Source organism: Salvelinus alpinus, chromosome 13, assembly GCF_045679555.1.
Source record: "Salvelinus alpinus chromosome 13, SLU_Salpinus.1, whole genome shotgun sequence".
Classification (NCBI taxonomy): domain Eukaryota; kingdom Metazoa; phylum Chordata; class Actinopteri; order Salmoniformes; family Salmonidae; genus Salvelinus; species Salvelinus alpinus.
Window position 1 is genome coordinate 30,340,366 of NC_092098.1, and position 23,265 is coordinate 30,363,630.

The following is a 23,265-nucleotide window of genomic DNA, read 5'->3' on the forward strand; positions in this document are numbered from 1 at the left end:
TTAGATGGGAGAACTCACCCCTTTCCCCCGTCGATCACATTCTGGGTCTCTGTTATAAACCGTAGTGTATGTCATAATCAATTTTGGCTGTTGTGAATTAAATCTATCAGTGGAAATATGTATTTTCAGTTGTGCCTTAGCCGTTGAAATGCACTTGTAAGTTTTCATTTCTCTATGAACTTTTCTTTAAATATTTAGTGTAAAGATGACAATGAAATTTTATTTGGCATTATTTTCTTGCAAAAAATAATTATAAAAAGGCAAGCCTCAAATCACAAGAACTGTACTTAATTTACACACATTTGCAAAATCAGACCATTATAAACCAATAATGAACTGTGCAGGTCCAAACATTCCTGTCCAACGGTAGCTGTTTCATATAGTCAACAAAAACATAACATATCACTCAAAGAAAAGGTTGGGATGGGAGGAAGCCGGTATAACTGTCACGTCAAGAAAAGTTTGTTTTCTGAGCCAACTGCACAACAAGCTGTTTTTACTGTTGGTGGTGGCCAACAGTGAACCTTTTTCACATCATGATGGCCAGTCATCAAAAAGCTTTTCCCGTGTTGGGATCTGTCTTTGGGCAACATGAATGTAATTCAAACACTGTTATTAAGTTCAGCCCTCTTCCTTCCATAAGCATCAGAACACTACAACACAACTAAACCAGACTGAACATAAAAGGCACACAGTTGAGAGCAGTGTCTTTACTGGAGTCATACTACCAAAAGTCCACTATCTGCAGTCCTATGGCCGGACATAATCAAGCTGAACAAAATGGGTCATTTCAACTAAACACTTAAAATGACCACTAAAATATTACCTTGAAGGCAATATTTGGATCACAACATACAGTATTTGTACCAATTGAACTCTCCCCTTTGTGTACAATATCAAAAATCATAATACCTTTAAAATATCATTCCGTAAATGATGCACGTCAGGCAGTCTTTGAGCTAGCTTCTTCCATGCACATAACTTACAGTAAGCATCCAAAATGTATCACACACAAAATGACCTTCAGGTCTCCTTGGCCCTCACCCAAATACAAAGAAATAGACAGCAAATCATAAAAAAAGGAAACATTTCAGTGTATCTTACATCAAAGTGAGACAAATTTCCACAGGCACTGCAGATAACACAATAGGCCATTTCAAAAAAGACAATCGAAGGCCACAGCTACAAATGGTTATTATGCTACGATTATTTACAAACAGTACAAGAGCTTGACAGTAATTCACAAGAGAATTACTCTGAAATTATGAGTTTTGCTGAGAAAATGTAGACACCTGTTGACGTGGTGTTTCTCCACAAACATATTGGTGGTCATTTATGGCCAGATTACCTCCATAAAATAATGTAGAATCACCAAATCAAGGACCATGGATGAATAGCTAAAGTAAGTGACACCATAAACAGATAATACCATGAAGTCTGAACTTGAAAGGTCTGTCTCAAAATATCTTAAATAACGAAATATATATATAATATATACAGTTTATAAAGTTTATAACGCACAGTTAATGAACGTCATCATCGTACACTTGAAACCGGCAAACAAGAGAGTAAAAAGGCTTTGGGGAAAATTACAAAGGGTAAAATGGAGCAATCAAAACATCCTCCAAACACCTTAAAATCCGTTGTGTGTGTTCCTGTGTGGTTTTGGCCAGATATGGTGAATACTGCTGAACACAAATGTGGGGAAAGTGATTGATTGACTCCTAATTAGAGTCCTAACAAATTTTTTCCAGGGCTTCCAGTAGTCTAGCCTTGGATTGGGCGTGGATTTGGTGGGCTGGCGAAGAGCTTCGGCTGGCTACGTCAGAGCTCAGCCCTCTGCATATATCACTTCCTCAGGTCCATGTACTTTACTCCAGGGAAAAGCACAAAGAGGAAAGGGAGAAAAAACACCAACAAATGTCAATACAGTGGGCAATGCAAGATTCAAGAAAGACAGACAGTAGGCTACTTCTGTTTAGCGTATAGCTTTCATATTCATAGTTACCTGGTCGCTGGGGCCATTCTTGTCACCGTTAACGCCCTTCAGAAGAACGGCCTCCTCAGTCTTGGTGTCAGTCTTCATCTCCACCACAATGCCATCTTTGTTAGTGTTCTCCTTGGTGCTGTGGATAGAGAGCACAAACTCAGTTTCCTCTCAATACTCCTCTCCAGTGAGGACAGTATCACATTCTTGGAGGCAGAAAGACTCATTTATGGATGAACATATGGAATACATTTACATAACACTTTTTCAAGTGCTCAGAGTGCTTTACATTGTAATTTACCCTCATCCACTACCTATGTGTAGCACCCACCTTATAGAACTAGACACAAAACCTGGCCCTAGACCAGTTGTTGAAGTAGAATACTCACATTTCCTGCTTGCCAGAGCGGCCACAGGGGATTTTGCCCTTCTTGTGGAGGAAGTAGAGCACACTGCCCAGAACGGCCAGCAGGAGGATACAGATGATGACGACCACGATGATCACACCATTTCCTTCAGCTATACACACAGACAGACAGGGAGAGGGGAGGGAAAACTCAGGTTAATGCTTATACCTGATCATGGAGAATCATCCGGACATGATATGTGTAAACATTTCCTGGTTACCTGTGCTGCCTATACATGTGTGACCAGTGACCCATAACTCCATGTGAGAGTGCCCCTAGCATACAAAATGAAAACAAATGAAAACATCCCTAGACAGATGTAACCGACGTGAAATGGCTAGCTAGTTAGCGGTGGTGCGCGCTAATAGCGTTTCAATCGGTGCCGTCACTCGCTCTGAGACCTGAAGTAGTTGTTCCCCGCGGCTTTTGTGGCGCGATGGGTAACGATGCTTTGTGGGTGACTGTTGTTGATGTGTGCAGAGGGTCCCTGGTTCGGGGCGAGGAGAGGGACGGAAGCTAAACTGTTACACAGACAACATAAGGCCAAAATGACTCAGATTTGTCTACATCAGCAGTTGTGACAACTTTTTACATCAGCAATTGTCACAAAGTGTTTGCAGTAAATAACCCAGCCAAGACCCCAAAGAGCTAGTAGAAGCAAAATCAGAAGCATAGTGGCCAGGAAAAAAAACCTAGAAGGAAGAAACACAGAGAGGAACCCAGCTCAGATGGGAGGCCCATCCTCTTCTAGTAGGACAAAACATAGGAAGATGTGGAGGATAACCACTAGCCAGGACAGTCCACTCAGTAACATATTACATTTTTTCCAGGGAGTCCTGGGATCCAGGTTGTAAAACAGTGTTAGAGTATGATGATATTGGTCATTATTTATGGGTCAAGTCATAAGAAGCAGATGGGAAACAGATCAAGGGCTCTATTCAATCCAAATCGCGGAACTTCAGCTTTACAGGGTGATTGAAATTTAAAGACAATGTTCCTGCTTTAGCAGTGACTGCATTCACGGTAAACGCTGCATATGTCAGCACAATCGGAAATTACCTTTAAATTTACATTGCAGAATCAAAAATATTAGTTAAAGCCAGTGGCTCAGATGAAACTGTCCAAGCAGTAGATACATCTTTAAATGTTGATATTTGGTTGGGTTGTCAACCCAAATTCAATATAACCTTTGTATTACAGTAAATAGCATAAAGTTAAGGCTATCTTACAAACCAATGTAACGTTCAACCTTAAAATGTGTAACACATCCATGGGCACATTTTGAAGTTACTATAGCTATACATTTCTTATTAAGTAATCAATAAAGTGTGCATGTTCAAGAGAGCATACATCGCAGGGCTGTAGAGATCGTCACAATTACTGTAATAATCTGCACAGAATCTTGAACTTGCACCATGTACATTTAATGTAATCTCAACGATATCACAATCTGTTGTATAAATAAACAAAATATCTGACATTGTATTCCCATTGGAACTTTGCTGTGCTTTTAAATGGTTGAAAGTGCAGTGATAGACATTTGGGTGAGAACTAAACCAAAAATGAGACCTTGTCTTTCCATTGGAATTTGATTGTGCTTTTAGATAGTTGAACATTGGAAATACAACTAACTTTTGGCTATATTTTTGAGTGGGTGAATATAGGTTGTTGTAATCTCATTGATTAATGTCTCAACCCAATATTACCCAATAATCTACGTTGAAATGCGCCCAGTGAGCAGCTTCAACTCTCATGCTTGTGAGTGAGTGCTCCAGACACTGGGCAGAGAGTGATGTGAAACAGCCCTGGCCTGCCCCTCTAACAGAGCCATCAACACTTCAGTGCAATCCCCCCAGGAGGAAATTAGAGAGTGCTCCTCCCTACCAGAACTATTAACTCCTCTCTTTAAACATGGAGTAAGCCCTTGTTAAAAGGAACAATATGGGTTTATGAGAACCAAAATTTAACTCAATATATGTGCTTTTGGCATTCAACCACTTCAAAACATTTCTCGAAATGCTAGACAAACTGTAATTACAGATTTATCTGGAAAAACATTAGGAAAATATAAGGATGTCCAACACCTAAGTGTTGTCTTGTTCTTTTTTCCCTATTTTTCTGTCACACATAATTTTCAATGTACCCACAGGCGATGAGCAGAGCCAATTCTCCCGCCTTTTCCTGCAAACACTATGTCCGTATGAAAATCATGAATTATTTAGTTGCCCTGTTGGCTAATCCTTCATGGTCTGGATTGGTGTGTATTCAGAAAGAATTTTCAAAAAGTTGAGAAAAAGCAAAGAAACAATCTAAAAGCGCTTCTCAACTGGATCAGAGTGATTCAAAGGTCAAGAAGAAGAGAAACAGTGCTGGAGCGTTATTCATAGTGGCATGGGTACGAATCCCACCCCACAAGTTCATGCTGTTTCCTCTCTATACTCTGTACTCCGTCTAACTTCCCACTGTCTAGGGTTAGGGGTTAGGGTTAGGGATAGGGGTTAGGGCTAGGTTTAGTGTTTAGGGTTAGGGCTAGGTTTAGGTTTAGGGTTATCCTCCTTGGGTTAGGGTATTGGTTAGGGTTAGGGTTAGTGTTTGGGTTTGGGTTAGGGTTTGGATTTAGGGTTATCCTCCTTGCGTGATCAAACACGCAAGGAGGATGGTGCTCCTGTTCTAATCAGCAAGAATACAATAATAGCAAGATCTCTGTCTTACCAGGTGAGTAGGGTGCAGTTGAAGTGACCATGGGAACTGTGGATAAGCAAAACAACACTTAAAATGTAAGAGGTTCCCATAATCAAATATATTTCCACATAATATGCCCATATACAGTATTCCATACATTCTAAATACAAAACATTAGGAACACCTGCTCTTTCCATGACATCAGGTGAACAGGTGAATCCAGGTGAAAGCTATGATCCCTCATTGATGTCACTTGTTAAATCCACTTCAATCAGTGTAGATGAAAAGGAGGAGACAGGTTAAATAATGGGTTTTAAGCCTTGAGACAATTGAGACACGGATTGTGTATATGTGCCATTCAGAAGGTGAATGGGTAAGACAAAAGATGTAAGTGCCTTTGAATGGGGTATGGTACTAGGTGCCAGGCGCACCGGTTTGAGTGTGTCAAGAACTGCAACGCTGCTGGATTTTTCACACTCAACAGTTTCCCGTGTTATCAAGAACGGTTCACCACCCAAAGGACATCCAGCCAACTTAACACAACTGTGGGAAGCATTGGAGTCAACATGGGCCAGCAACCCTGTGGAATGCTTTCAACACCTTGTAGAGTCCATGAGGCTGTTCTGAGGGCAAAAGGGTATTAGATGTTCCTCATGTTTTGTACACTCAGTGTGTATGCCTATATCATCCTATGTAGTGTACAGTATATGGCAGGGTGGCTTACTGGCACTGATGCTGAAAGACTTTGCCTCTGTGCCCATCTCGTTGGTGGCATTGCAGAAGGCTGTGATGTCAGAGGTCACTTTAATGGACACCAGGCTGATAGTGCTGTGCTCCGTGGCGCTGGTCAGCACCTCGCGCCAGCTCTGTCAACACACAAGCACACACACCAATGTCATTTCACCAGTCACACCAATGTGCATTGGAACAGACACACCAAGAAAATTAGATTTTAATGTTTTAAAATCATACATTCATGCAATGTACAGTTGAAGTCAGAAGTTTACATACACCTTAGCCAAATACATTTAAACTCAGTTTTTCACAATTCCTGACATTTAATCCAAGTAAACATTCCCTGTTTTAGGTCAGTTAGGATCACCACTTTATTTTAAGAACGTGAAATGTCAGAATAATAGTAGAGAGAATGATTTATTTCAGCTTTTATTTCTTTCATCACATTCCCAGTGGGTCAGAAGTTTACATACACTCAATTAGTATTTGGTAGCATTGCCTTTAAATTGTTTAACTTGGGTCAAACGTTACGGGTAGCCTTCCACCAGCTTCACACAAACAGTTCTATTTTTGTTTCATCAGACCAGAGGACCTTTCTCCAAAAAGTACGATCTTTGTCCCCATGTGCAGTTGCAAACCGTAGTCTGGATTTTTTATGGCGGTTTTGGAGCAGTGGCTTCTTCCTTGCTGAGCGGCCTTTCAGGTTATGTCGATATAGGACTCGTTTTACTGTGGATATAGATACTTTTGTACCTGTTTCCTCCAGCATCTTCACAAGGTCCTTTACTGTTTTTCTGGGATTGATTTGCACTTTTCGCACCAAAGTATGTTCATCTCTAGGAGACATAACGCTTCTCCTTCCTGAGTGGTATGACGGCTGCGTGGTCCCATGGTGTTTATACTTGCATACTATTGTTTGTACAGATGAACGTGGTACCTTCAGGCATTTGGAAATTGCTCCCAAGGATGAACCAGACTTGTGGAGGTTTACAATTTTGCTCCGGAGGTCTTGGCTGATTTTCCCATGATGTCAAGCAAAGAGGCACTGAGTTTGATGGTAGGCCTTGAAATATATCCACAGGTACATCTCCAATTGACTCAAATGATGTCAATTAGCCTATCAGAAGCTTCTAAAGCCATGATATAATTTTCTCGCACAGTCAACATAGTGTATGTAAACCCACTGGAATTGTGATACAGTGAATTATAAGTGAAATAATCTGTCTGTAAACAATTGTTGGAAAAATTACTTGTGTCATGCACAAAGTAGATGTCCTAACCGACTTGCCAAAACTATAGTTTGTTAACAAGAAATCTGTGGAGTGGTTGAAAAACGAGTTTTAATGAATCCAACCTAAGTGTAGGTAAACTTCAGACTTCAACTGTAAATATGCCCACATAATCTATAAATACAAAAGTATGTGGATACCCCTTTAAATTAGTGGATTTAACTATTTCAGCCACACCTGTTGCTGACAGGGGTATAAAATCAATGCACACAGCCATGCAATTTCCATAGACAAACATTGGCAGTATAATGGCCTTAATGAACAGCTCAGTGACTTTCAACGTGGCACCGTCATAGGATGCCACCTTTCCAACAAGTAAATTCGTCAAATTTCTGTCCTGCTAGAGCTGCCCGGTCAACTGTAAGTGCCGTTATTGTGAAGTGGAAATGTCTAGGAGCAAGAACACCTCAGCCCCGAAGTAGTCAGACACACACGCTCACAGAACTGGACCCTTGAAGTGCGTACACATCGTCTGTCCTCGGTTGCAACACTCACTACTGAGTTCCAAACTTCCTCTGGAAACAACGTCAGCATAATAACTGCTCGTCGGGAGCTTCATGAAATGGGTTTCCATGGCCGAGCAGCGGCACACATGTCTAAGATCACCATGCTCAATGCCAAGCTTTGGCTGGCAAGCTTATTGATATTTTATTGTGTTACTTTTTATTAATTTTTACTTTTTATTTCGTAAATATTTTCTTAACTCTTTCTTGAACTGCACTGTTGGTTAAAGGCTTTTAAGTAAGCATTTCACGGTAACCTGTTGTATTCGGCGCATGTGACAAATAAAGTTTGATTTGATTTGAACACCATCGAACTCCTTTGGGATGTATTGGAACGCGGACTGTGAGCCAGGCCTAATCGCCCAACATCAGTGCCCGACCTCACTAATGCTCTTGTGGCTGAATGGAAGCAAGTCCCTGCAGCAATGTTGCTACATCTAGTGGAAAGCCTTCCCAGAAGAGTGGAGGCTGTTATAGGGGGAACCAACTCCATATTAATGCCCATGATTTTGGAATGAGATGTTCGATGAGCAGGTGTCCACATACTTTTGGTAATGTAGTGTACGTTAACTGCCCAGTGCGCTGCCAAGCCCTGTTTTACCTGGCTGCCAGTGACAGTCCAAGAAATGGTGGGCAGGGGGTGTGCATGTGCCTCACAGCTCAGGTTCATCCACTTCCCAGCTCCCTCCTCCATCTCCACCTCCCTGTCAGCATCCTTCATCTGGGGAGCACCTGGGGGACACATTATAGACCGCTTGTTAGGTATGAAAACATCTGATCTGACAAACTCAGCGTTTCTCAATCTATTCCTGGTGGGAACCCCAGGGTGGAAGCACATTTTTGTTGTATGCCTTTACTATCACACCTGATACAACTAATCACCAAGGAGAGATAATGTTGGGCTAAAGCAAAGATGTGTACCCCCTGATGGGGGAATTCCTCAGAAATTATGGTTTGGTGACTAACCCTGGACGATGATGTGGACAGAACCAGAGGTGTGCAGTCCAGGCAGTGAAGGAACAGTCACCTCACACACGTACTCTCCTGCTGTGTCATAGGTGGCATCCTGCAGAAACAGCATGTGGCCTGTGCCAACCTGCTGCCCATTCTTCACACAGGAAATAAACTAATAAACTAGAAGTCCACAACTGAATAAGAACACATGATTAGCTACATTTGGTAAGCGACATGTTTATGTCAGTCTTATAACTGTGTTGCATTTAAAGCACTAAGTTGGTGCTTATTACAGGGTGTATTGTACCTTGAACCAGACAGTGAAGGTTTCCAGAGAAGACAGAGCGTTGCAGGTAGCAGTCAGACTCTCTCCTTTGAACATGATCTCTGAGTCTTTGGGCACCACCAGGGCTGGGTCCAGATCTGGAGAGCGAAACATGATGTGAAAAAGAAACATGGCTAAGTGACATGCTGGTGTGTGGTCCATGCAACCTTATTCCAATCAAATGTTTTCTTGATTTGAGTTACACCACTGCAAATCATAATATTTATCGACTGTGAAAAGGTTGACATCAATTAAATGATCATAGCCCTTTCCTGCAATCAAATTACCTAGTGGACTCATGGGTGGAATGTTATTAATATTTTTCATAATTTCATAATTAATAAACATTTGTTTTTTTTATGCTGAAAATCCGGTGTTTCTATGTCCAACAGTTTTGTTATATTTCAGTGTTCAGTGATGTACAGTGCCAGTCAAAAGTTTGGACATACCCACTCATTCGAGGTTTATTTAATTTAATTTTTTTTACTATTTTCTACATTGTAGAATAATAGTGAAGACATCAAAACTATGAAATGACACATATGGAATCATGTAGTAATCCCCCAAAAAAGTGTTAAACAAATCAAAATATATTTTAGATTTTAGATTCTTTAAAGTAGCCACCCTTTGACTTGATGACAGCTTTGAACACGCTTGGCATTCTCTCAACCAGCTTCACCTGGAATGTTTTTCCAACAGTCTTGAAGGAGTTCCCACATATGCTGAGCACTTGTTGGCTGCTTTTCCTTCACTTTGCGGTACAACTCATCCCAAACCATCTCAACTGGGTTGAGGTCGGGTGATTGTGGAGGCCAGATCATCTGATGCATTACTCCATCACTCTCCTTCTTGGTAAAATACCCCTTACACAGGATGGAGGTGTGTTGGGTCATTGTCCTGTTGAAAAACAAATGATAGTCCAAACCAGATGGGATGGCGTATCGCTGAAGAATGCTGTGGTAGCCTTGCTGGTTAAGTGTGCCTTGAATTCTATATAAATCATAGACAGTGTCACCAGCAAAGCACCGCCACACCATCACACCTCCTCCTCCATGCTTCACGGTGGGAACCACACATGCGGAGATCATCCGTTCACTTAGAACCAAAAATCACAAATTTGGACTCATCAGACCAAAGGACAGATTTCCACCGGTCTAATGTCCATTGCTCGTCTTTCTTGGCCCAAGCAAGTCTCTTATTATTATTGGTGTCCTTTAGTAGTGGTTTCTTTGCAGCAATTGGATGCAATTGGATCAGGCCATTGACTGACCTTCATGTCTTAAAGTAATGATGGACTGTTGTTTCTCTTTGCTCTGTTCTTGCCATGATATGGACTTGGTATTTTACCAAATAGGCCTATCTTCTGTATACCACCCCTACCTTGTAACAACACAACTGATAGGCTCAAACGCATTAAGGAGGAAAGAAATTCCACAAATTAACTTTTAACAAGGCACACCTGTTAATTGAAATGCATTCCAGGTGACTACCTCATGAAGCTGGTTGAGAGAATGCCAAGAGTGTGCAAAGCTGTCATCAAGGCTACTTTGGCAACTTTTTTTTTTGTTGAATATTTTATTTTTGCATTTTCCAATTAACAACATTCAAGACAAACGTGAAAAGATATTAGACAACAATAGGACAAAGTGACAGTAACAGATGAGCGTAACAAAGAAAGAAAAAATAAAACAAATTATAATTATATATACAAACATACAATAAAAAAAAAATTATAATGAGACATTGGATCATATGGTCACCTGCCGTAGGCTACATATTATACGTTACGTGTGAAACATTATATAAGGATAATATAGAGATTCATTCAATGTGATGTGGGGGGATATTCTCCATATAGTCAATAAAAGGTTGCCAAATTCTGTAAAATGTATTTAACTTATTCCTCAAGCGGTAAGTAATTTTCTCCAGTGGGATACAACTATTAACTTCTGATAGCCACATTGCAACTGGCAGGGGGGAATCCAATTTCCATTTCAAGGCGATACATTTCTTGGCAATCGCTAGCAATATTTCTGTTAGCTTTATAGTATGGCTTTGCCTAAGATTGGTGTTAGTAAAGTTGCCCAGTAGACAGACCTCCGGGTCTAAAGGGAATGCAACCCCATGAATTGAGGATATGGTATCGCATACCCCCTGCCAGAAACCGTGTAGTTTTGAACACTGCCAAGTGGAATGGAGGAATGTTCCTTCATCTGAGCCACATCTAAAACATAGGGAGGAGATATCAGGGTTGAACTTGTGCAGTCTAGATGGGGTGATATAGAGCTGATGGAGGAAATTAAACTGGATCAGTCTGTATCTGGAGTTCAATGTGGATGTAACACCATCCCTGCAGAGGTCACTCCATAGACCCTCATCAAGATCAATACCCAGATCTTTTTCCCATCTAAGTCGGGGTTTATCTAGCCCAGGCAGTGTTAGTCCTGACATAAGAGCATCGTAAACACGGGAAATGGTCTTGAACAGTGGTTGGTCTGCGTGGCAGAGTTGTTCAATAGGTGACATCTTAGGTAGGTTCCATTGTCCCTTGAGAGACACCCTAATAAAGTTTCGTAGTTGTAGGTAGCTAAAGAAGACCCTGTTAGGCAAGTGGTATTTCTGTTTCAGCTGATCAAAAGACATAAGAACTCCCTCCTCGTAACAATGTTCCAGAAGAGTGATCCCCTTATCAGACCATGGTCTAAAGTTACTATTCTGGAAAAACATAGGAATCAATCTATTGTTCCATAAAGGGGTTTTGGGGGAAAGGAATCCCCCTCGTCCGAACAGCTCATGCAGTTTGCACCATGCCAGGACAGAATGTATGATTAAAGGGTTGTCTGTGATAGTTTTTATAGATTTTCTGTCCCATTTGTAAAACAATTCTGCCCCAGTGTCATCATTTACCTCAAGCTTTTCAATGTTCAACCATGAGGGAGAGGGACCCTTGTCAAACCTCTGAGCCAGAAACCTAGACTGTGCTGCCCAGTAGTACATTCTAAAATTGGGGAGGTTTAAGCCCCCTTGACTGTAATCTAGGGTCAGTTTATCCAGGCCAACCCTAGGGGTTTTGCCGTGCCAGATAAACCGTCTGGTCATCTTGTCGAGAGAGGAAAAGAATGCTGCGGGAACAGGGATAGGGAGAGATTGAAACAGATATAGAAATCTGGGCAGGACATTCATTTTAATTACATTGATTCTACCCAGTAGAGTGAGAGGTAAGTCCATCCATTTACAAAGGTCACCCTCCACCTTTTGCAACAAACTGGCCAGATTGAGTTTATAGAGGTTGTTCAGGTTACCATCCACCATTATGCCCAAATATGTGAAGCCCATAGGCGACCATCTAAAAGGAAACTTGTGCTTGATGGTATGATGGTCAAAGACAGACAACGGTAAGATTTCGCTTTTATCTAAATTGACCTTATATCCAGAGAAAGAACTATAACACTGTAGTAGGATCTGCAAGTGAGAGAGGGAGTGTTCTGGGTTTGTTAGAAATAAGATAAGGTCGTCCGCAAAGAGTGATAATTTATGGGTATGGGGGCCCACCTCAAAGCCATGTATGTCAGGGCACGTTCTAATAGCCTCAGCCAACGGTTCGATGGCGAGGGCAAAGAGGTGGGGGCTAATTGGGCAACCTTGTCTGTTCCCCCTATAGAGAGGGAAAGAGGAGGAAGTAATCCCGTTGGTAGCAATCCTAGCTTTAGGAGATTTGTAGAGTGATTTTATCAAATTTACAAACACGGTACCTAAACCAAACTTTTCCAAGATGCGAAAGAGGTATGGCCATTCAACCCTATCAAAGGCCTTTTCAGCGTCGAGGGAGACTGCGACACTAGGTATTTTGTTTTTGTTAGCAAGGTGAATTATATCAAAGAACCTTCTGAGATTATTGGAGGACAATCTATTAATTATGAAGCCAGTCTGATCTGGGTTGACCAACAGGGGAAGACATGACTCCAGTCTCTTAGATAGCATCTTGGTGACCAGTTTACAATCTGTGTTAAGGAGAGAGATTGGTCTATATGAGGCGCACTTTAGTGGATTTTTCCCTTTCTTGTGGATTACAGTAATCACTGCTTGAGAGAAAGACTCTGGAAAGCAGTTGTCTTCCCTGGCTTTTTTAAGTACCTCCATAAGGTAGGGGACCAACAGCTCCCTAAATTCTTTATAGAACTCTGGAGGGAAGCCATCCTCCCCAGGAGATTTATTAGAAGGTAAGGATTTAATGGCCTCCAACAATTCAGGAACTGAGAAGTGTTCACTCAGGCGCTCGCTGTCTTCCCCTGACAGGCATGGGAGGTTGAGAGAGGAGAGAAAGGAGTCGATCTCTGATAGATCATCGCTTGATTGGGAAGTGTAGAGGTCTTCATAGTATTTCTTAAAAGTATTATTAATTTCAGTAGGGTCGAAAGATATCTCATTAGTAAGAGTTTCTATAGCATTAATTGTCCTCTTACTTTCCTCTGCTTTCAGTTGCCATGCCAATACTTTGTGAGCTTTCTCTCCAAGCTCGTAATAACGCTGTTTTGATTTAGTGATGGCCCTCTCAGCTTGATATGTGTTCAGAATATTATATTTCAGTTTTTTATTTACCAAAAGCCTGTATAGATCTTTAGTCGGGCCTCTTTGGTAGGTTTTCTCTAGCTCTGAGATTTCAGATTCAAGGGCACTCAGTTCCGCACCGTGTTTTCTCTTCAGCCCTTTAGTATAGGAAATGATCTGTCCCCTCAGATAGGCCTTCAATGTGTCCCAAAGAATGAAACTGTCAGGAGCGGAGGGTTTGTTTGTCAAAGTGAAAATATTGATCTGCTCTTTGATGAATGCACAAAATTCAGGTTGCTTTAGGAGTGTAGAATTTAGTCTCCATCTATATGCTCCATTTACCTTGGTAGGAATGGAGATTGATAATACCAGGGGAGAATGGTCACTAAGCAATCTGGGGAGATACTCGACATCTAACACTCTATGAAACAGTTGTGTCGATATTAAAAAGTTATCTATGCGTGTGTGTGTCTTGTGTGGGTGTGAATAAAAAGAGTAGTCCCTATCCTGTGGGTGCAACTGTCTCCAGATGTCTAGTAAATTGAGATCTTTCATGAATGACATGGTGAGCTTGCTGGCTTTGGTAAGAAGTGAGGGTTTATCAGAGGACCTATCAAGAACTGTATCTAAACAAAAATTAAAATCTCCTCCAACCAGTAACCATCCTGGTGGTGCTTGAGCAACCTGAAGGAAGACATTCTGAATAAACATATGGTCATCGAAGTTAGGAGCATAGATATTCAATAGGGTCCAAGACTCTGAAAACATATGCCCCTGCACCAAAACAAACCTGCCAGAGGGATCAGAGATGGTGTTGTTGACGCAGAAGGGGATGTGTCTACTTATCAAAATTGCAGTTCCTCTTGCTTTGGAGTTAAAAGAGGACGCAAAAACTTGACATATTTTAGTGGATTCAGCATAGTTGGGTTTCAAATATGTAACTGAATGGAAATCTATCATATGTAGATAGTTAGGAAATGTTTCAACTTTGGTTTGAACACAGAAGTGACCTATGTGTCTCTTTAGGAAGGAAACAATAAACATAGAAAAAAGGGGGAAAAAAATAAAGAATCCCACCCACCCCGATTGTTAGACTAAAACCACAATCCCAACAATCAAACATGAATACACTTGTAGAGATACGTTGCTGCTCGCTTTCCATCTTGCTCTTACTAGCTAAACCTTGGCGTAAACTAAAACCTGCGAGCTCTCTAAATTGAAAACAAACGTTGTGAATAGACATTTATGGCTGAATATTTACTGCCCACGGTAAGGGCTGCTTGAGTCTCTTTTCGAAAGATTAACATAAATGAGGGGGAAAGCAGTGGGCCTAAACCCACTTATTTGCTTCGCCCAGTGATATGGACTAAACCAAAATATACTCTCCTGTAAATGTAATAGAACTCACCCCGGAAAGATACGGTTAGTTGAAAATGTACAAATCAATTATAGCGACCGGAGGATATCAGCGGTTCAGTCCGGATAAGAGAAAACAAACAAACTGCATCTTATCCCCCAGAGAGACCGTCCTGGCTCAGACGTTGCTCAGTTCTTTGAGAAAAGTGTACACTTCTTCCGGTGTGTTGAAGAGATGGCTTCGGCCTTTGTACTGAACTTTCATCCGCGCAGGGTGGATGAGGTAGCCGATGATGTTCTTCTCCTTCAGTGCTTTGGCGGCAGGTCTGAACTGCTTGCGACGTCTTGCGAGATCCGCGCTCATATCCGGGAAAAGGCTGACCCTCTTGCCATCAATGGTTATGTCCCCCTTGGCTCTTGCGAGTTGCAGTACCTTCTCTCTGTCTTGGAAACGGAGGAACCTGATCAGGACGGTCCGTGGGGGCTCATCTGGCCGGGGTTTCGGCGCTGATGTTCTGTGGGCGCGTTCGATTTCTAGTGGCTTGGTGAAGTTGATTGTGCCTAGGACATCCGGGATCCATTGAGTGAAGAAACGGACCGGGTCACGGCCCTCGCTGTCCTCTTTCAATCCCACCACACGGATATTACTACGTCTGCTCTGGTTCTCCATCTGATCTACCTTGTTTTTGAGGTAGGCATTGTCCTTTTGCAGTTGTATCAAGACCTGGTCATGTCGAGCGATGGTGTCTTCAACTGTGCTAATGCGCAACTCTGCCTCAGTCGTTCTCAAAAGGAGATCATTCATGGAGGATTTCAGGTCGTCAATGGAAGAATGGAGTTCAGCCGTTCTCTTATCGATTTTCATAGAAAGACCTTTGTTACCATCCTGAATTTCCCGGAGGAGAGTAGCCAGCATGTCGGCAGGCTCGCAAGAGGCCGAGAGCAACAGTCTGGAACTGTCGTTTGAGTTATGAGGGCTAATGCTAATCTTGCTAGCGTTATCGTTATCTTGGGAATCAACGACGTTTTGGTCGTCCTTCTTGCCTCTCGGTCGGCGGTCCATGGCTCTTTGGGAAGGTAAGTACTTGACAATTTATCAGCCGATGTTAGAATATTGTTTCAACGTTGTTATTTAGGTAATAATAGAATAACTTAGATCATTAGATCATTTATTTTGGTATTGTCCATATGTAGCTCGTTTTTGGTCACAGGTCCAGGAATGGCTGAAGAATTGCAACATTTGCCTAGAACTAACGCTACAGATAGCAATACTGGGGGATTTGAAAAGCCATAGTCAATCAATCAATAATATAATAATTATTTTAGCAAAAATGTTTATTTTTAATTTACAATCTGTAGAAGCTATGAGAATAGGAAGGTTCAAATCTTTTGTGAAGCATCACAGCACAGTTGAAAAATATATGGCAAATAAAAATCCGAAATGGATGATGTTGGAAGATAGATGGGAGGGGTTGAGTGGAACTGAAGGGTGGGACTAATAACAGGATAAACAATGTAGGGCATGCGGGATCTGTGAAATGTGTATAGGTGCGGAGCTTTTGGGAAATAGCACAGTTACAAGTGGAAATAAAATTGGATGGACAACAGAAATAGAGGAAGGACTAAGAACAAACAAGAGAGAACTATTGTAAAGTAGACTGTGTCTGTAAAATATGTATAAGATGTATAAATTGAAGGTAAAAGCAGAAGTGTTTATTAGTTTACTCCAATTGGGGGAGCGGTGGTAGGGTTGCGGGGAATAATAATAAAGGTATATTCTTTAAAAAAGTATGTATGTCTATATAGGTATGTGTATGTATATATGTGTATATGTATGCATGCGTGTATGGATATATATATTTACCCCAAAAAATATGGGGGATTGGAAATGATGCAGACAATTACATTGGAAGCAACATTCTTTCCGCAATATTAAGCTGATCCACCCCTAAAAAAAAAAAATAATAATAATATTTTTTTTAAATAAAAAATAAATAAAAAATAAAATAAAAAATAGAATAACTTTGAAGAGCTCGGTTTGTCAACGTCTGCTCAGCTCCGCGGCATCACGTGCTCCCTACTTTGGCTACTTTGAAGAATATCAAATGTATACTATATTTTGATTTGTTTAACACTTTTTTGGTTACTTCATGATTCCATATGTGTTATTTCATAGTTTTGATGTCTTCACTATTATTCTACAATGCAGAAAATAGTAAAAAGAAAGAAAAACGTTTGAATGAGTAGGTGTGTCCAAACCTTTGACTGGTACTGTATATAAAGTGTAATATTGGGATGCACACTCTAAATTAAATACATTTCAGCTCTATATCTGACATGGTACAGTTGTCTTCTTTTTTGTAAGCCCATAAGGTGTACACTTTTGTTTCAAAGTAGATTTGTTTAAGACTACCAAGAAACACTCTGTGTCACCCTGATTTAGCCCACTGCAATAAAAGGTTAATGAGTAATTAAGTGATGCAGTGACAGTGAGTGAGTGGAAGACAATAGCAGAGCTGTCTATCTTGGTAATCAAATTATCGATGGTGTGAAACTCAGTCAAGCAGCTGACGGACATTAATACTCTTAGTATCAATCTCAGAGAAATTCAACCACTTCCAGTCCAAACCAAAATAGCATAAATACATGTGTGTGCATGCACATGTTTCAGTGTGTGCGTGTGTTAGCTAACTCACAGTGGACAATGAGCTGCATGTCTCCCATGACCTCCTCGTAAGTGTCCAGATCCAGAGAGCGGCACTGGTAGACCCCGCTGTCCCCACGCGTCACCTCTCTCAGCACCAATGTGTCATCGCTGGCCTCCAACGCTGTCTCCTGCTCCTGAGAGGGGACAACATCAGGTTTACACTGTCATATTACAGGATCTACATTTAGGCTAATAAATCTTTGATTTTGGGATGAACTATCCCTTTAAGTCACACCCAAACAACAGCTGAATTAGTCTGGTTACTATGAGCTACATAAACCCTTTAACATGTTCCTATGACCATCTAAATGACCAAACCATGCCTCTATCCACATCCCAGTCTTGAGACCCAACAGGGGAACCCCCCAAATGTGTTGTTGTGGTCAAATGAACACACGGGAATGAGAACTATTCCATCCTGAGAATGTTAATCTCCAGTCAGCCACAGACCTTGAAAGGGTCCAAAGATTTATCCCAGAGCCACAGGGTCAGACATGATGCGATCCTGTTCACAAGGCATACACTTCTACTCCAAGGCCTGAGTCTGCATATAAAAAAACCTTCACAGAAAAGAGGGCCATTCTTACTTGTTCTCGGTTGAACGTGAAGGGCGGTGGGGGGTTGCCATCGCCTTGGCAACGGATCTCCACAGTATCCCCCTCTTTGACCAGGCCCTGGGGGGATTCCTTCCACAGCTCAACAACGGTTGTGGGGTCTGCGGGACAAAACCCATAAATCAACGTGGCTATGCAATGCCTGGTGAAGTCACTAGGCTAATCCGCTTTACAAGCCAGTCATTTACAACAGCAGAGTTTGTGTTTTGTCATTGCTGTCATTGTCAGGTTTTGGCCAGGACTGTTCTGTTTTTTTGTCACTAGATGTCCCCATTGCACCTTTTTTGTACCTTTTGTTTTTCCCTTGCTCTATTATTGTTTGCACCTGTATGTCGTTCCCTTGTTAGTATTTAATCCCTGTGTGTTCCTTAGTTCCTTGCTCAGTGTTTGTATGTTAGCACCCAGCCCCAGCCCAAGCCTTGTTGTGAACATATATTTTTCTCTTGTTGGATTTTCCAGAGGTTCTCTGGTTTTGTTCTTTTGTATTTTGTATTAGTCTTTTAGGTTTGTTTTTTCCCTTGCTGTTTTTACCACTTTGTGGATTTTCTTTGTATTTTGGAAGTTATCTATTTTTTTATTAAACCACCATCTCTAGTACTGCTGTGTCTGCCTCATCTTCTGGGTTCTGCCGATTTAGTGACTGTTTCTCGCACCGGGTCCTGACAGTCATGGTATGCAAAATTGGTTCAAACAACACTAGATATATTGAGAAAATATTGTGGCCTAAATTGAAGAGCGCCAAAGATGGGTGGGGTTGGGTTACATTAGTTGGCCTACTACTTTGACAGCCCAGAAGCTGTTGACTTGTTTGAGGTAGGCTGATATCATTTCATAGGCTTTAACTTGGGTGTTGTAGAGAGAAACATCAGTGACCACCCTACTAGTTTCATGGTAGGGACTGTCATAAAAAAAATTGGAGAGCACCATTAACAGACTGAAGTAGCATTAGCTCTAGTTAGCATTACATTCAATTGATAATTTTTTATTTAACCTTTATTTAACTAGGCAAGTCAGTTAAGAACAAATTCTTATTTACAATGATGTGCCTTGTTCAGGGGCAGAACGACAGATTTTTACCTTGTCAGCTCGGGGATTTAATCGAGCAACCTTTCGGTTACTGGCCCAACGCTCTAACCACTAGGTTACCTGCTGCCCGAATGCATGCTGAGTCAGCATAAGTTGTGTGGTTAGAAATAGCATGCCTGGGGTATAAGATATGGAGTTAGTTGGGTCCTTACAGTGCACAGTGATGTTGATGCCCTTGGACTCAGCCGTCCTCACAGCTCCTGGGACGTAGTAGCTGACCTCACAGGAGAACAGGACATCCTTGTCCTCTTTGGCAACTTTATATTGCAGCTCACTCTGAACTGTGTAGAAGCCATTGGACTCACGGGTCACCAGAATTACCACGTTGATCTCTGGGAGGGGTGAGAAAACACTGATTTAGCTACCATTACAGGCTGGTAGATAGAGGATATCCGGAAACAATTCTTCATGTAACAACAACATGTAGTATTTCAGTGACAGTTGTGAGTATCACCACATGGAGTCAAAACAAGATAATTGCTTGACTAGTTCTTCTCCAATAGTCCATTAGTGAGAGTGGCAGTGAAGATGTTAAAACTGCTCTAAGATCTGTTCTCTTGTATTGGTATTCCTGCTACTCACGGCCATGTGTTGGGGTCAGTGGGCTGATGCCACGGTACCAGGTGATGTTGGGTCTGGGGAAGCCATTCCTTGCCTCACACGATGCAATCTGTACACACACAGAGAATAAGATTGCTTGTTCAATGGTGCTTTCATGGACTGAGAGCTAAAGTGAGATGTACTCAAGTGGACTGCCTAATGCCTACCCTTGATGGCAGCTCGTTGGTCACAGAGATTCCAGCATGGACACCTTCAATTACTGGGGCCATTGGAGGATCTGGAATAAAATATAAAATGGCATTATCAATGCAAACAAGCATTCTATCAATAACCACTGAAACACATGGTAATGGGCAGAGCATGTACTCATACTGTATGTGCTGTAACCAAATCCTCTATCATTGGGATAACAAGAAATTGACACAGACAGATGAGTTGGGGCTCCTGTGTGGCTTTCAACGCCAAGGTTGAGGGTTAAATTCCCAAAGAGGACAAGTAGGAGAAAGAAGTATGAAAATGTATGCACTCACTACTGTAAGTCTCTCTGGATAAGAGCTTCTGCTAAATGACTCAAATGTCAAATGGTCAGTAGAGAGAGGAATTGGATCAAGCACAAACAGATCTGGACCCCCCCAGACTAGGAAGAGATTGATGCTCCAATGTCTTACCGAACACCCTGAGGTGGGTCTTGCCTTCTCCGTTGCCTGCAGCCATGCCGTTGACCTGGCAGAAGAACTCCCTCTCGTCAGTCAGCTGGACATCCTGGATGGTCAACAGCACACCCTCCTTGTCCCCGACGTTGGACACCGTGATGCGGCCTGTGAAGTCTGTACCATCGTCCACTATCTGCTGTGCATTGTCACCGTAGTAGATCCGCTCCCGGCTACTGCTACTGGGATTCCTCTGTAGGGAAGGAGATAAAAATAATAATAATAATTTGGGTGGTGCTGATATTGGTCCTGTTATACACTTGTACAAGCGAAAGGGCCACCAGGCATAGGTTGAGTTAATTTCGTTCAATTTAGAAGATGAACTAGGTTGAATGTCAAAAACACCATTGAAACAAATTGGTGTGTGTGTGTGAGATACATAGAAAGAGAGAGATAGACTGAGTGGGTGGCTGGGTGAGTCAGGAGGGGGTGCAGATAATGGTCCAGAAGTACTCACCACAAACCACTGGATCATGAACGCTCTGGGCTGCTCACTGAAGACGTACTGGCAGGGGATGCCTGCTGAGTCGCCCAGGTACACCTCCACACTCTCCTCCATGGTCATGTCCACCTTGGCCCAGGCTGCAAAGAGCAAACACAACACCCCAGTCAGTATCTTGTCTCATCAAGCACCACAACAACATGTCTGGCAGGCAAAAAGCAGGCTTTGAATATTCATGTTTTAGCATTCAGTTCAATGTTTTATCTCCAAAAAAGTGATTTCAAAATACTATTATTTATTGCCACTATTGTGCCATACTATAATGACACACAGGCACAGTGTGGGGGCCAGAATGTTTACTCTATTGCAAACTGATGGATCATCTATGGATCAGTGGGACCAGTGTTTTAACCGCTCTAACAGTGTGAGAACTAGACTATGTGGCTGGCTAGCAGAGGGGAGAGATGTTACAATGTGTGGAATGTGTGAAGCAGGGCCCACCCTGGTCCCTCCAGCAGCACTGGGCAGTGTCCAGCACTTAAGCGAGTCAGCCACCAGCACAGAGAAAAGGCTTGTTTTACACACAGATTGAAGAATTACTGCAATGTTCCCTGTTAACCTGCAACAGAGCCAACAAACTAGCCTAAAACTGTCCCATCAGAATCGTCATGGGAACCACCAGACACAAGACAGAGCCTGTTTGACCTATAATAGTGTTATAAAGACAACTGTTTTTATAGGATGTGGAATCTAGCACTATTCTTGCCAGATCTGGGAAGTTCTGTCTAGGGTCACACAGCTACCCAAAGAAAAGTTCTATGGGATGCTATTGCAGGGTTTTGTAATTTTAAGTAACAATGAAATACGCAATAGTAATTGAATTGTGTTATAATCATGTTTCACACTCACGTCTGGTTTGAAGGTCACTTAAAAAATTAGCTGGTAATGTTGCTCTCAAGCTTCTTCCCACTAAATTGGAGCTGAGCCACACACTCTCTGAGACAGGCTTAAAATACGTGTTGTTTTTGTTTACCACATTGTTATTGTGTTCTCCAGTAGGTAGCCTCCACCCAGATCTCTATCTACAGTAATACCCTGTCTGAGCCAGACAGATGGAGACATGCCCCAAATGAAGCCTCCCATTCATGGTGGAGAGATATCCTTGGTGCAACAGCAATCCAACAGACTGACTTGTCAGATATGACCCCTGCTCTGTCCTCTCCCTCTCTACCCCTTACATCCCCCTCTTTCTGGCTCAAAGACATATATCTAGCCTGATCCTAGTCCACTGGGGCCCCCATGCCCCCTCTACACCCCCTCTTCTTCTAATTCTTCTCTCTCTCCATCTCAACCCTACCTCCCCCTCCCCCGACCCTCTCTTGCCGTCATCTTCACTTCAGCATGGAGAGAGGTGTAGAGACTTGAGAGAGGCTTCCTGTTAATTGGTAATGTGGGAGATGGGGGCTGGTGCTGGTGGGGTGCCGTGAAGAGCAGACATTGGCAGGGGTTAGAGGGTGAAGTTGGTACAGAGTAGTCTGCTTCTCACCACATAAGAGTAGGAATGCCAATGTCAAAGACTAGGGGGGCTAGGGGGGTCCTGGGTGAGCAAGAGCGAATGGAATTGGAATTGGCCTCATTCATTGTTTGTATGGTGTGTGGGCAGGGGGTGTGTTGCGGGGGCGTATGTGTCTGAGTATGTCTGTCTGTGTCCAGGCCCATAAGCCACAGAATTTTGAAGATTTGCACTTTCTGGAAGTATTTTCAAACTTGTTTTGTATATTCAGATCTGTCCTTATAGATCACGCACACACACCCCTTATTAAACTCACAGTCACATCCCGGTGATCCTATTGAGCTCTCCCACCAGCATTGTCAGCCTGCTTTTCCTTGACTACCCCTTCTTTATCCCATCCACAGCGCAATGCAACCAGTCTGCTCTTTGTGGCCCTGCTTGGTGGGGCTTTGCACTGTGTCCATTCTCTGTCTCTCCTCTGGTCTCTCTCTCTCTGTTCTTTGCTATGAGCTGTGAGGCTCAAGGCTGTGTTCAGCCAGCCATGGCCCTAAGACGCACATGCCAATGTTCTCTTCAGAATGTATTTTTCCATCTAAGAGGTTAGAGGGAGTTTGTCATGTACCACCAAGGTTGTTTGCTGTTTATCTCCTGAACTGTGGTGGTTTAGCTCATGATGGAACAGGAGCGGAGAGGGCGAAGTTGACGTAAAAGATTGTGTCTCTTGGGACTAATCCGGTTAACATGGGGACAGAATATCTACTCATCTGGAGATTTGACTCCAAAGCCAACACGGGCTGCCTTATCTACAGACACACCAGCAGAATACCTGACCTATAGACATGGGGC

General features: G+C 42.3%; 1 protein-coding gene across 3 annotated transcripts in view; it reads right to left on the reverse strand.

The window, feature by feature from the left end:
• Window positions 1-200: 200 nt before the first annotated feature.
• The window catches only part of LOC139537519 (cell surface glycoprotein MUC18-like), a 90,377-nt gene continuing 67,312 nt past the window's right edge, over window positions 201-23,265 (reverse strand). For 2 of the 3 annotated variants that reach the window (XM_071338930.1, XM_071338928.1), the window contains exons 2-16: window positions 20,922-21,046; window positions 20,423-20,657; window positions 19,961-20,031; window positions 19,776-19,863; window positions 19,346-19,525; window positions 18,081-18,208; window positions 17,483-17,627; window positions 8,865-8,980; window positions 8,570-8,711; window positions 8,205-8,335; window positions 5,801-5,942; window positions 5,107-5,142; window positions 2,377-2,506; window positions 2,009-2,126; window positions 201-1,869 (exon numbers count right to left, since the gene is read on the reverse strand). In XM_071338930.1, the coding sequence (XP_071195031.1) occupies window positions 1,849-1,869; window positions 2,009-2,126; window positions 2,377-2,506; window positions 5,107-5,142; window positions 5,801-5,942; window positions 8,205-8,335; window positions 8,570-8,711; window positions 8,865-8,980; window positions 17,483-17,627; window positions 18,081-18,208; window positions 19,346-19,525; window positions 19,776-19,863; window positions 19,961-20,031; window positions 20,423-20,657; window positions 20,922-21,046 (1,808 nt within the window). In that variant the 3' untranslated portion in view covers window positions 201-1,848. Of the gene's footprint in view, window positions 1,875-2,008; window positions 2,127-2,376; window positions 2,507-5,106; window positions 5,143-5,800; window positions 5,943-8,204; window positions 8,336-8,569; window positions 8,712-8,864; window positions 8,981-17,482; window positions 17,628-18,080; window positions 18,209-19,345; window positions 19,526-19,775; window positions 19,864-19,960; window positions 20,032-20,422; window positions 20,658-20,921; window positions 21,047-23,265 lie in introns of all 3 variants that reach the window. The other variant, XM_071338929.1, reaches the window with a different exon arrangement.